This window comes from Artemia franciscana, chromosome 15, assembly GCF_032884065.1.
Source record: "Artemia franciscana chromosome 15, ASM3288406v1, whole genome shotgun sequence".
NCBI classification, from domain to species: domain Eukaryota; kingdom Metazoa; phylum Arthropoda; class Branchiopoda; order Anostraca; family Artemiidae; genus Artemia; species Artemia franciscana.
The window spans coordinates 37,117,252-37,129,723 of NC_088877.1; the positions used below are offsets into that span (position 1 = coordinate 37,117,252).

Here is a 12,472-nt window from a genome sequence, read left to right on the forward strand (position 1 = left end):
TTTTTTTTGTAGTTTTTATCTTTTTTATTTTTTTTATTTTTATTCATATTTTTAGCTTCTTTTTATCTTTTATTTTTCAGTTTTTCCTTTTTATCTTTTATTTTCAGTTTTTTCCTTTTTTTTATTTTTTTTCTTTTTAGTTTTTAGTTTTTTTTTAGTTTTTTACCTTTTTTTAGTTTTTTAGTTTTTTCAGTTTTTAGCTTTTTTAGTTTTTTTTATTAGTTTTTAGTTTTTTTGTAGTTTTTGCCTTTTTTTAGTTTTTTCAGTTTTTTTAGTTTTTAGTTTTTTACCTTTTTTTAGTTTTTTTTAGTTTTTTAGCTTTTTTAGTTTTTTTTCTTCTTTTGTATTAGTGTGAAATAATTCAGACGTCATATGCACCTGATCCACAGATCCACAGACAGACAGACAACTTATTTTTATATATATTATCATATTTTTTAGCTTTCTTTTATCTTTTATTTTTCAGTTTTTTCCTTTTTATCTTTTATTTTTCAGTTTTTTCCTTTTTTTTAGTTTTTTTCTTTTTTAGTTTTTAGTTTTTTTTTAGTTTTTTACCTTTTTTTAGTTTTTTTAGTTTTTTCAGTTTTTTAGCTTTTTTAGTTTTTTTTATTAGTTTTTAGTTTTTTTGTAGTTTTTGCCTTTTTTTAGTTTTTTCAGTTTTTTTTAGTTTTTAGTTTTTTACCTTTTTTTAGTTTTTTTTAGTTTTTTAGCTTTTTTAGTTTTTTTTCTTCTTTTGTATTAGTGTGAAATAATTCAGACGTCATATGCACCTGATCCACAGATCCACAGACAACTTATTTTATATATATAGATAAGATATAATCTGGCTTAACGGACAGACAACTTATTTTTATATATAGATATATATATATAAATATATATATATATATATAAATATATATAATATATATATAATATATATATATATATAATATATATATATATATATATATATATATATATATATATATATATATATATATATATATATATATATATATATATATATATATATATAAATATATATATATATATATATATATATATATATATATATATATATATATATATATATATATATATATATATAATATATATATATATATATATATATTATATATATATATATATTATATATATATATATATAAGAAGAAGAAAAAAGAAAAAGAAGAAAAAGAAGAAAAAAAACTAAAAAGGTATAAACTACAAAAAAAACTTAGAAGAAAAAAAACTAAAAAAGCTAAAAAACTAAAAAAAAACTAAAAAAAGGTAAAAAGCTAAAAACTAAAAAAAAACTGAAAAAACCAAAAAAAGGCAAAAACTAAAAAAAAACTAAAAACTGATAAAAAAAACTAAAAAGCTAAAAAACTAAAAAAACTAAAAAAACTAAAAAAAGGTAAAAAACTAAAAAAACTAAAAACTAAAAAAGAAAAAACTAAAAAAAGGAAAAGACTGAAAAATAAAAGAGAAAAAGAAAACTAAAAAATATAAATAAAAATAAAAAAAACTAAAAAAGATAAAAACTACAAAAAAACTAAAAAGAAAAAACGAAAAAAAAACTAAAAAAGCTAAAAAACACGATAAAAATCAATAAAAAAACTAAACAGAAAAAAGGAAAAAAAAACTAAAAAGTTTTTTCATCATATAATATGACGTCTGAATTATTTCATCATATACCAATTCAAAAAAGAATGTATCAAGCCGATGTAGCTGAGTTGATAAGGCGTTATGTTCCAGGTTCTAGGTTCAAGAGGTTCCAGGTTCGAACCTTGGCTTTAGCATTAATATAAAGAAGCAAAAATCTAAGAAGGTAAAAACTACAAAAAAAAAACTAAAAAGAAAAAAAAATAAAAATCTAAAAAAGCTTAAAAACTAAAAAAAAACTGAAAAAAGGTAAAAAACTAAAAAAAACTAAAAAAGGAAAAAACCATAAAATAAACTAAAAACTGATAAAAAAACTAAAAAAAGCTTAAAAAACTAAAAAAACTAAAAAACTAAAAAAAGGTAAAAACTAAAAGAACTAAACAAGAAAAAAAACTAAGAAAGGAAAAAAACTGAAAAATAAAGGAGAAAAAGGAAACTAAAAAATAAAAATAAAAATAAAAAAACTAAAAAGATAAATCTTCAAAAAAAACTAAAAAGAAAAAAGAAAAAACTAAAAAACCTAAAAAAAGGTAAAAACCAATAAAAAAAACTAAAAAGAAAAAAAGGGAAAAAATTAAAAATTTATTTCATCATATACCAATTCAAAACGAATGTATATACAGACCGGGACATCGGGGCACAAATGACGACCGAGACACCGGGATGACGACCGGGACACAGGGAATATAAATGACCACCGGGACGCAGGGACACAACTACAACGGTGACGCCGGGGGCACAGGGGGGATATATAAATGACGACGGGGACACAGGCAATGTTCGATTAGCAATCACCATCAACAAAGCTCAAGGGCAATCATTAGAATCATGAGGTATAGATCTGAATATGGATTGTTTTTCCCATGGACAATTATATGTTGCATGTTCAAGAGTCGGTAAACCTGAAAATCTGTTTATATGCACAGACAATGGGACAGCAAAGAATGTTGTATATTCGCAAGTTTTACGTAGTTAAAAACATATATATATTATATATATATATATATATATATATATATATATATATATATATATATATTCACATATATATATTCACAGGTGGGACATAGGGACACAACTACAATGGCGCGTAACTAATATGGCGCGTAACGACTTACGCGCGTGGGGGGTTTGGGGGGGCGCGAAGCGCCCCCACCAACTAGGTGTTGGGATGGCGCGAAGCGCCACCCCAACAGCTAGTATATATATATATATATATATATATATATATATATATATTATATATATATATATTATATATATATATATATATATATATATATATATCATGAAAAGAGAATCACCAATGCAACAGCCACAAACACAAAAAAAGAGAGACAGAAGGAGAAAAGGAAGACTGTTTTCCTAAATTAGTGATTAATATAGACCAGCACTTGAATGATGCCTTAACCCTACTCATCCATACAATCACATAGGTCAAACAACATAGCCACACACAATCAACCATAAAGAATGATCCATGGACATGCAGTCATGTCGTCAATAAGTATAAGTCGTCATTTACCAAACAATAGAAAAAATAATATAGACAAATAATTCAGAGGCAACACCCAACATAAGGGCCCATCAGGAGAATACACTGGCCTATATAGGGTTTCGCCACTCTATATATATATATATATATATTATATATATATATATTATATATATATATATATATATATTATATATATATATATATATATAGCCTATATATATACTCTATAGAATATATATATATCTATCTCTATTCACAGGTGGGACACAGGGACACAAATACAATGGCGCGTAACGACTTACGCGCGCGGGGGCTTGGGGGGGGGGGCGCGAAGCGCCACCCCAACAGCTAGTAGGGAATATAAAGGACGACCGGGACACTCAAGAGAAAGCGACCGGGGCACATGGAATGTTCGATTAGCAATCACCATCAACAAAGCACCCGGACACAAATGACAACCGGGACACAGGAATATAAATGACGACCAGGACAAAAGTAAAAAAAAAAAACAAAAACAGGTAAAAACTACAAAAAAACTAAAAAGAAAAAACAACTAAAAACTAATATAAAAACTAAAAAAGCTAAAATACTTAAAAAAACTAAAAAAGAAAAAAAAACTAAAAAAGGAAAAAAACTGAAAAATAAAGGAGAAAAACAAAACTAAAAAAAACTAAAAATAAAAATAAAAATAAAAAAAAAACTAAAAAGGTAAAAATTACAAAAAAAACTAAAAAGAAAAAAGAAAAAAAACAAAAAAAAACTAAAAAAAAAGTAAAAACCAAAAAAACTAAAAAGAAATAAAGGGGGAAAAACACAAAAATTTATTTCATCATATACCAATTCAAAAACGAATGTATATACAGACCGGGACACCAGGACACAAATGACGACCGGGACACAGGGAATATAAATGACGACCGCTACACAGGGGCACAACTACAACGGGGACGCCGGGGGGCACAGGGGGATATATAAATGACGACGGGGACACAGGGAATGTTCGATTAGCAATCAGCATCAACAAAGCTCAAGGGCAATCATTAGAATCATGAGGTATAACTAAAAAAAACTAAAAAAAAGGTAAAAAACTAAAACTAAAAAAAAAGACCAATTCAAAAACGAATGAATATACAGACCGGGACACCGGGACACAAATGACGACCGGGACACCGGGACACAAGGAATATAAATGACGACCGAGACACTCAGAGAGAAATTACAGACTGGGACACCGGGACACAAATGACGACCGGGATACAGGGTATATAAATGACGACCGGGACACAGGGACACAACTACAACGGGGACGCCGGAGGGCACAGGGGTATATATAAATGACGACGGTGACACAGGGAATGGTCGATTAGCAATCACCATCAACAAAGCTAAAGCGCAATCATTAGAATCATGAGGTATAGATCTGAATACGGATTGTTTTCCCATGGACAATTATATGTTGCATGTTCAAGAGTCGGTAAATCTGACAATATATTTATATGCACGGACAATGGGACAGCCAAGAATGTTGTATATTCCTAAGTTTTACGTAGTTAAAAACATATATATTATATATATATATATATATATATATATATATATATATATATATATTATATATATATATATATATATATATATATATATATATATATATATATATATATATATATATATATATATATATATATATATATATATATATATATATATATATATATATATATATATATAATATATATATATATATATATATATATATATATATATATATATATATATATATATATATATATATATATATATATATATCTATCTATCTATCTATCTATATTCACAGGTGGGACACAGGGACACAACTACAATGGCGCGTAACTAATATGGCGCGTAACGACTTACGCGCGCGGGGGGGTCTTTGGGTTTGGGCGCGAAACGCTCCCACCAACTATGTGTTGGGGTGGCGCGTCGCGCCACCCCAACAGCTAGTATTTGATAATTCTTACACGAATTTTATTAGATTACTAGCTATTGGTATGGCCCTTCGCGCCCCCCAAGCACCCCCCCCCACGCGCGTAAGTCGTTACGCGCCATTGTAGTTGTGTCCCTGTGTATCACCTGTGAATATAGATAGATGTATATATGTTTTCACTTATGAAGAATAATATCTCGAGGTAAAAACTGATCACCGACCATAACGATTGCCGCTTCGTCGATAGTTGGAGCATTGTATCTACGCGCATGTTCGCCAATAGGCGTTTTGTCAGCGGAAATAACAATCTTATGCGTATCAGTAGGCATCACATCGATTGCTGTTTTGAACAGGCGCACTAAATCATTGTTTTCGTGGAAAAGATGTTGCAATTGGGAAACGATAGACGTTTCAAAGTCGGGAGAAGTTTTGCAACGTGCATTCAATTCAGAATTGCTATCACTGGTGAAGTACAGTTGTAAAAATTTACGATTCTCACCTGAGAATGGTAGAAGTTACCCTGCTCTATGATAAATGTGCCCTTTTACTTTGAAAGTAGGCATAAATTGATCTTGATTTTCGATTTGGGCACCAAATGACGTCATTTGGAAACATGAGTTATATTTTCGGATGTTTGATAAAAAAACCCTTAGATTCTGACGTAGTTCTAGTAAGCAAAGTCTTCAATGGCTCTGGTGGTGCAGCCAGTTGAGGAAGGTTAACTTGTCCTGAGGCGCAACACATTCCCATTGTTTCACCATTAAATTTCAATGCCTTGCATTAGGGACAAATTTTAGACATAGTCCTGATTTGAACACATCTACTGAAGCTATAATCATCGACTGGATTGTACCTGAATGCCTGGCGATAATTTTCAGGTTGCTCTTGTGATTCCTCGGCACGCTTTCTTTTGGCATTATCTCTTTGAGCCTCAATCCTGTTTTCACGTTGTTCTTGTGATTCCTCAGCACGCTTTCTTTTGGTAATTTCTCTTTGAGCCTTGAGCCTGTTTTCACGTTGTTCTTGTGATTCCTTGGCACGATTTTTTGGTAATTTCTCTTTGACCCGCGAGCCTGTTTTCACGTTGTTCCTGTGACTCCTCGGCACGATTTTTTTGGTAATTTCTCTTTGAGACGCAAGTCTGTTTTCACGCTGTAAAAAAACTAAAAAAAGAAAAAACTAAAAAAAGAAAAACAATGAAAAAGAAAAAAAAGGATTAACTAAAAAATAAGAAAAAAACTAAAATCGCAACGCGAAACTAGGCTTGGAGCTGATAAAGATAGTAAAAAAGAAGACGTTTCGCTGTATTACAAAAGCAATGCATGTATAATTATCCTACAATGTCACCAAAAAGGGAACACCAGGAGGGAACACCAGAGCAACGCAAAACCAGACTTGTGGCTCAAAGCGAAAGGGCCAGATTAGGAAAGTCCAATTTACGTCATCAATTCGATCCACAAATGACATTACGTTGGCCCTTGAGTCGTCCAGAATAGCCGCAACGTCGCTGGTTGGTAAAAGAACTACTCATTCCGTTTTGAAATTGCCTCTGATTATGCAGCCTACAGAAACTCCCACTTGCAACATTTCCGAATCATCTGGGATGGGTAAAGTATTGCAGCAATGCAAACTTTTTATTTGGGATGAATGCACAATGGCACACAAAAAATCGCTCGAGGCTCTTGACAAATCATTGCAAGATTTGCGAGGAAATTCCAAACCCTTTGGCAGCACATTAACATTGTTTGCGGGAGATTTCAGGCAAACATTACCTATAATACCTAGATCAACCCCTGCAGATGAAATGAATGCTTGCCTGAAAAATTCTAATTTATGGGCACACGTAAAGACATTAAACTATAAATATGCGAGTCCGATTGCAAAAAGACGACTCTGGTGAAATATTTTCAGATCAATTGCTGGCAATTGGAAACGGAAAGCTCCCAGTTGACTCAATTTCAGGACGTATACAACTGCCTCCTGAATTTTGTAATTTAGTGACGTCAAAAAATGATTTGGTTTAAAATGTATTTTCAAATATTCTAACCAATTATAAAAATCATAAATGACTAAGTGAACGAGCGATTCTGGCAGCCAAGAACAAAGACGTCCATGAAATCAACAATATTATCTTGACCAAGATCTGAGACCAGACAGTCATTTACAAGTCAGTCAACTCAGCTCTGGAATCAAATGAAGCGGTTAACTATCCATCAGAATTTTTAAATTCCCTGGATCTCCAGGGGATCTCTAGGCGTACACATAATACTGTTGCGAAATATTAACCCACCAAAGCTTTACAACGGCACGCAACTTGCCGTATAGAAAAACAATGGAAAACGTAATAGAGGCAACAATCTTGACAGGGCCTTCCGAGGGTGAGGCTGTTCTTGTTCCTCGCTCCAACGGATCTGCCTTTTCAATTTAAAAGATTACAATTCTTTTCGAAGAATTGCAATCCCAATTCGATTAGTATTTGCGAAGACCATCAACAAAGCTCAAGGGCAATCATTAGAAAAATGCGGTATAGATCTTAATACGGATTGTTTTTCCCATGGACAATTATATGTTGCATGTTTTAGAGTTGGTAAACCGGACGATCTATTTATAGGCACAGACAATGGGACTGCGAAGAATGTTGTATATCCGCAAGTTTTATGCAGTTAAAAATTAGCACCTTGCACACGTGTTGCTGGGGCACGTTCCAGCAAAAACTAAAAAGTAATGAAGAAAAATAAATTAAAGAAAGAAGAAAAAAACTATAAAAAATACTGAAAAAGGTAAACAACTAAATAAAACTAAAAAGAAAAAAAGAAAAAAAATTAAAAAAAGATAAAAAACTAAAAAAGAACAAAGTAATTAAAAAACAAGGGATTACAAGAATTCAAAAACCTTAAAAAGAAAACCAATACTTTGAAGCTTAGTATATATCATTGTTAGAAATTGGACTTGCTTTAATAATCAAATATCTTTGAAAAAACTGCAATAGAACACAAGGGACAATGAGAATCGATATATTGAGGCCTACCGCGTGCCGTGCTGGAGCCCGGCATGGCCAATATATATATATATATATATATATATATATATATATATATATATATATATATATATATATATATATATATATATATAAATATACTGTTATAAATGATAGATAAAAGCTAGATTTTTTTGAAAAAGCCTTCTTAGAGAACTAATTCATAGCTATCAGATTTGTTTTAGTATCTGAAATCTTTTGCACACATCATCGTAGTACCGTCACTATGACGCCATGTTAGTTATGAAGCCATTTCAAATCATACAAACATCGTAGTAGTCTATATAGAGTAACATGATTTTTATATAAACGTCATATCTGAGCAACCGATCATGACGTCATCTCAAGTATATATACACTGGGAGAAACAGCTTGATTCAGTTACTTTTTGGCTGAAGGAAAATGGGAAGACATGATAAGTTGAGAGAACAGAGAAGGCCCGGGCCTTCAGGCTTTTATGAAGAAAATCGGGGTTTCTTTTATTCAGAGGAATGCTACGATCAAAGGATGGGTCATGGAGGAGAAGATTTTTCTCGTTTTCAGGACAGAAGAATTGGTCATCAGAGGAAAAATGGGCAGAAATATCATTTTGATAGGCAGCTGCAAGAAAATCTAGGTTGTGCTAGAGGAGATAGGCAAGATCCAAAATTTGACTATAGAAAAGGAGGACCAAGGTATATTCCTAATGGTGTTGAGCTTTGGAATAGAATTACTATCAAGAATGTAAAGGTTACAAGAGGTGAATTGCTTAAATCGATAATTGAAGCTTGTCCTGAACCTTTTGTACCTGTATATTATCACCTGCGAGGGGAGTTTGGTTTTTTCTTTGTGGAATCTTCTCGAGCAGCCAGTGCAATACAACGGTTGCACATAACGCTACCTGTCCAAGGAAAGGTTGAATTTGGAGAAACTAGGTGTATGCCAATCCAAAATCTTCCTATAGACGAAAGAATGCAAATAAAATTGAAACATGTTCTCGAGCGACGCTATGATCCGCTAGCTCAATCTCTAGATCTTTCGAATTTTCATTATGACGAATCTTTATGTCATGAATATTACGTTCCTTTATCACGTCCTATGAATATGAAAGAAGTTATGCGCATTATAGCAGGAAACATTAAATACTTAAAAAACTTGGACCTAAGTAACAACAAACTTCGAAACCTCGATAATTTGGAGATTCTAGTGGACAAATCCGTGGAAGTAAAAGCATTGAACGTCTCAAATAATGATATACAAAGTCTGAACGTTTTTGAAAAACTGAAGGGGCTTCCGTTGGAGAGTCTTATGTTAGCTGATAATCCCATTGCAAAGAGATTGAAAGAGAAAACGAACGACACGTATCGCAGAGAAGTTCGACGGTTCTTCCCCAAGTTGGTTATATTGGATTCTGATGTTTTACCTGTGCCAGTAACGTTTGATGTTAAACTTGATGGTTATGAGATGCCTGTCACGCAGCCCAAGTTCCTTGTTAATGAAGGAGTTAACGCCGTTTTACATACGTTTGTCAATCAGTATTACCGTATTTACGACCGTGGTCCAAGAAGTGAATTGAGCGAAGCCTACTACGAAGATGTCTTGTTTAGTCTGACAGCGGCACCCTTACCCAAAAGTGAAGGAAATCGGTTCAATTTGGGTACATACCTTAAGGAATCAAGAAATTTGATGAAAATAAAACAGTCGAGCGTCCTCCCGGGAAGAGTTCGACGTGGAAGGTCAGAGACAATTAAACTGCTCGAAGCTCTGCCTAAATCAGTACATGACCCAGATTCATTCCGCTATGATGTTACTATTATAACTGACACTTTGATGTTAATCAATTTGAAAGGGGTCTTCGCAGAAGGAACTGACCCAAAAGGTGTTTTTCGGTCATTTACAAGATTTTTTGTCATTTGTCCTACACCACGTGGAGGCTATTGCATCATAAACGACTTTCTGTTCATTTCAAATGCGTCTCAAGCCCAAGAAAAGGTGGCATTTAAACGAGTGGAAACACCACTGAAGATTGAGCCAAGTACATATCCATTAGGATTAGTGTCAGTCCAGCGGGAAATGATGGAAATGTCGTAATTGGGACTACAATGCAGCAGCTGAATTCTTTCAACAGATGGCTTTGGCAAAAACTGTACCTCCAGAGGCCTTTCAGTGATAAAGCCACTTGGAATTGTACAAAAGAAAGTTGCTCATGAATCTATATCCCTTGCAAATTATATCTGTTGGACTTTATTGAAAATTATAGCTGTTGTACTTGAAATTTAAAGATGGGGACTGAAAAGGAATTAGGTTGATTATATTTTTGAAGAAAGATAATGCCATATGAGAATGAAAGTGTCAAAATTCCGAACTCAGAAAGATGATGCAAGGCAAAAGAGGCCCGTAGATAGGCAGACGAAAGGGCTAGAAAAGCCATTAGAGAGACAGCTGAAAGAGCAAAAGGCATGCATTACATAATTTAAATTGTAAGAATTATTTAAACTATAAGGTGTTATGTTGTTATGTAAAGTGTATAAATATTTAAGCCGTCTTAGTAACAATTTTGTGATGGTCTTTAAAAATGAAAAAGTTCCTGAAAATTTGAAATATGATTTAATTGATTTTAGCTTGTAAGGTACATATTAAAAACCTATTACCAAACCAGAGATAGGTTTTAATATAGGTTATTAAAACCTATCACCAAACCAGTAGATGAGAATGCAAAACAGGATTCTACTTTACTGGAAGTACCATTCTTAGCAACTTCAATAACAAAGAGTAATATCGTAGAAGTAGACGCAGACGTTTCAGTTGCAGATATCGAATTGAAAGAAAATATTATGACATCAAAGCAAGATGTTCGTAACACAGAAGAACTTCATATGACTCTTGAAGAGACTGGAGAAACGGAGGAAGTAAATATTTTAACTTTAGAAAAGAGATCTGAAAAAGAAGTAACTACAGTTGTTGATCAAGAAACTTGCGAAATAGAAGAAACTAGTGGAGATGCTGAAATGCTTGTAACAACTTTAGGCAAATCACCGGTCCTGGGGACACAGCCTTTAAGAAGCTCTATTTGAAGTGAGAATGAAAATGGAAGAGATTGTCCACAGTGCTGATGATCGTGTCGAGACTGAAATGTCTCGAAATATCACTTCTACAATAGGTACTCAAAACAGGGTAGATACTGTTAGCAGGCAAGACTCTTATATAGTCGAAGATGTTGCTGAAGTAATTGATAAAGAAGATACTGTAAATAAAACGGAAGTTTGCACGATCTCTGATGCGGATCTCTGATGCTATATTAAAACCTATTATTATATTTTTGTTGAGAAAAATGCCAGAATCTAGTTTAAAGAAAAGAAGCCGACGGCAAAAGGCAAGAGAAAGATGCTTGCTTAAAAGAATACTGGTAACTGAGCCTAAAAAAAAAATAAAAGGTAAAAGAGAAATACTAAGCAAAAACAAAAAGAATCCTGTAGTTATATGTAAAATTTATCTGAGTCACTACTACTATCTTCGTCAGTCGGTTCTACAGTTACATATACTACTAATACTGATAGCCTACACTACTAAGACTGATACCCCGCACTATTTAATCACAAAATGAGCGATTTTATTATTAATACCTTGCCAACCTAAGCAGAACTTGACAGCTTCCTTATTGATTCTGACCCCTACTCCCTGTCTCTGTATCCTGTCTTCCTGCCTGAGCAGATAAAGACTTTATCACCTAATTTCATGAGTTCTACCCCTGAAATATGAGTTTCTGAAACGTTTTCTGAACGTTTTTGAGTTAATGCATGTTTTGATTTTGGCTCTCCGCAGATGAATAATCAAAACAAAATTTGCATATTTATTTTTTTGGCTAAATTGCTTTCTCATAGCTTTGATCGAGCAATTTTGAGGAAAAAGGAGCGGGGAAGGAGGCCTAGTTGCCCTCCAGTTTTTGGTCACTTAAAAGGCAACTGGAACTTTTAGTTATTTAAGAACGTTTTCATTAGTAAAAGATTAGTAACTTACGAATCAGCATACGTAATAAACTTCTATATTCGTATGTTTTTATTACGTATATATGACGGAGGTTCGCCCACTCGTCAATACCTCGCCCTTTACACTAAAGCTTAAATTTTGTCCCAATTCCTAAAGAACACACTTTAGCCCTGAATCACAAAGGCCGTAGAATAAATAGCTGAAATTACTAAAAATATTTTAGTGTAAAAGAGTGAGATATTAGGAGGAAGTGAACCCCTCATATGCGTAATTTTTTCTGTTTGTTTTAAATTTTAATGTTGCTCCGTTAAAAAAAAAACTTTTTCATATTTATTTTTTTATTGTTTTGTAAATAA

General features: G+C 32.6%; 2 protein-coding genes across 3 annotated transcripts in view; both read left to right on the forward strand.

Moving 5' to 3' along the window:
- LOC136036429 (serine/threonine-protein kinase sel-5-like) overlaps positions 1–12,472 on the forward strand; it is a 164,929-nt gene that overhangs the window by 77,078 nt on the left and 75,379 nt on the right. The gene's annotated exons all lie outside the window — the stretch shown is intronic.
- LOC136036426 (nuclear RNA export factor 1-like) lies at positions 5,007–11,569 on the forward strand. Its single transcript, XM_065718655.1, has one exon. It carries the CDS (start codon positions 8,553–8,555, stop codon positions 10,218–10,220), a length of 1,668 nt encoding a protein of 555 aa, XP_065574727.1. The 5' UTR covers positions 5,007–8,552; the 3' UTR covers positions 10,221–11,569.

Excerpts from the sequence above, each read along its gene's own strand:
- LOC136036426 (XM_065718655.1), top strand. The coding sequence starts at position 8,553 with ATGGGAAGACATGATAAGTTGAGAGAACAGAGAAGGCCCGGGCCTTCA.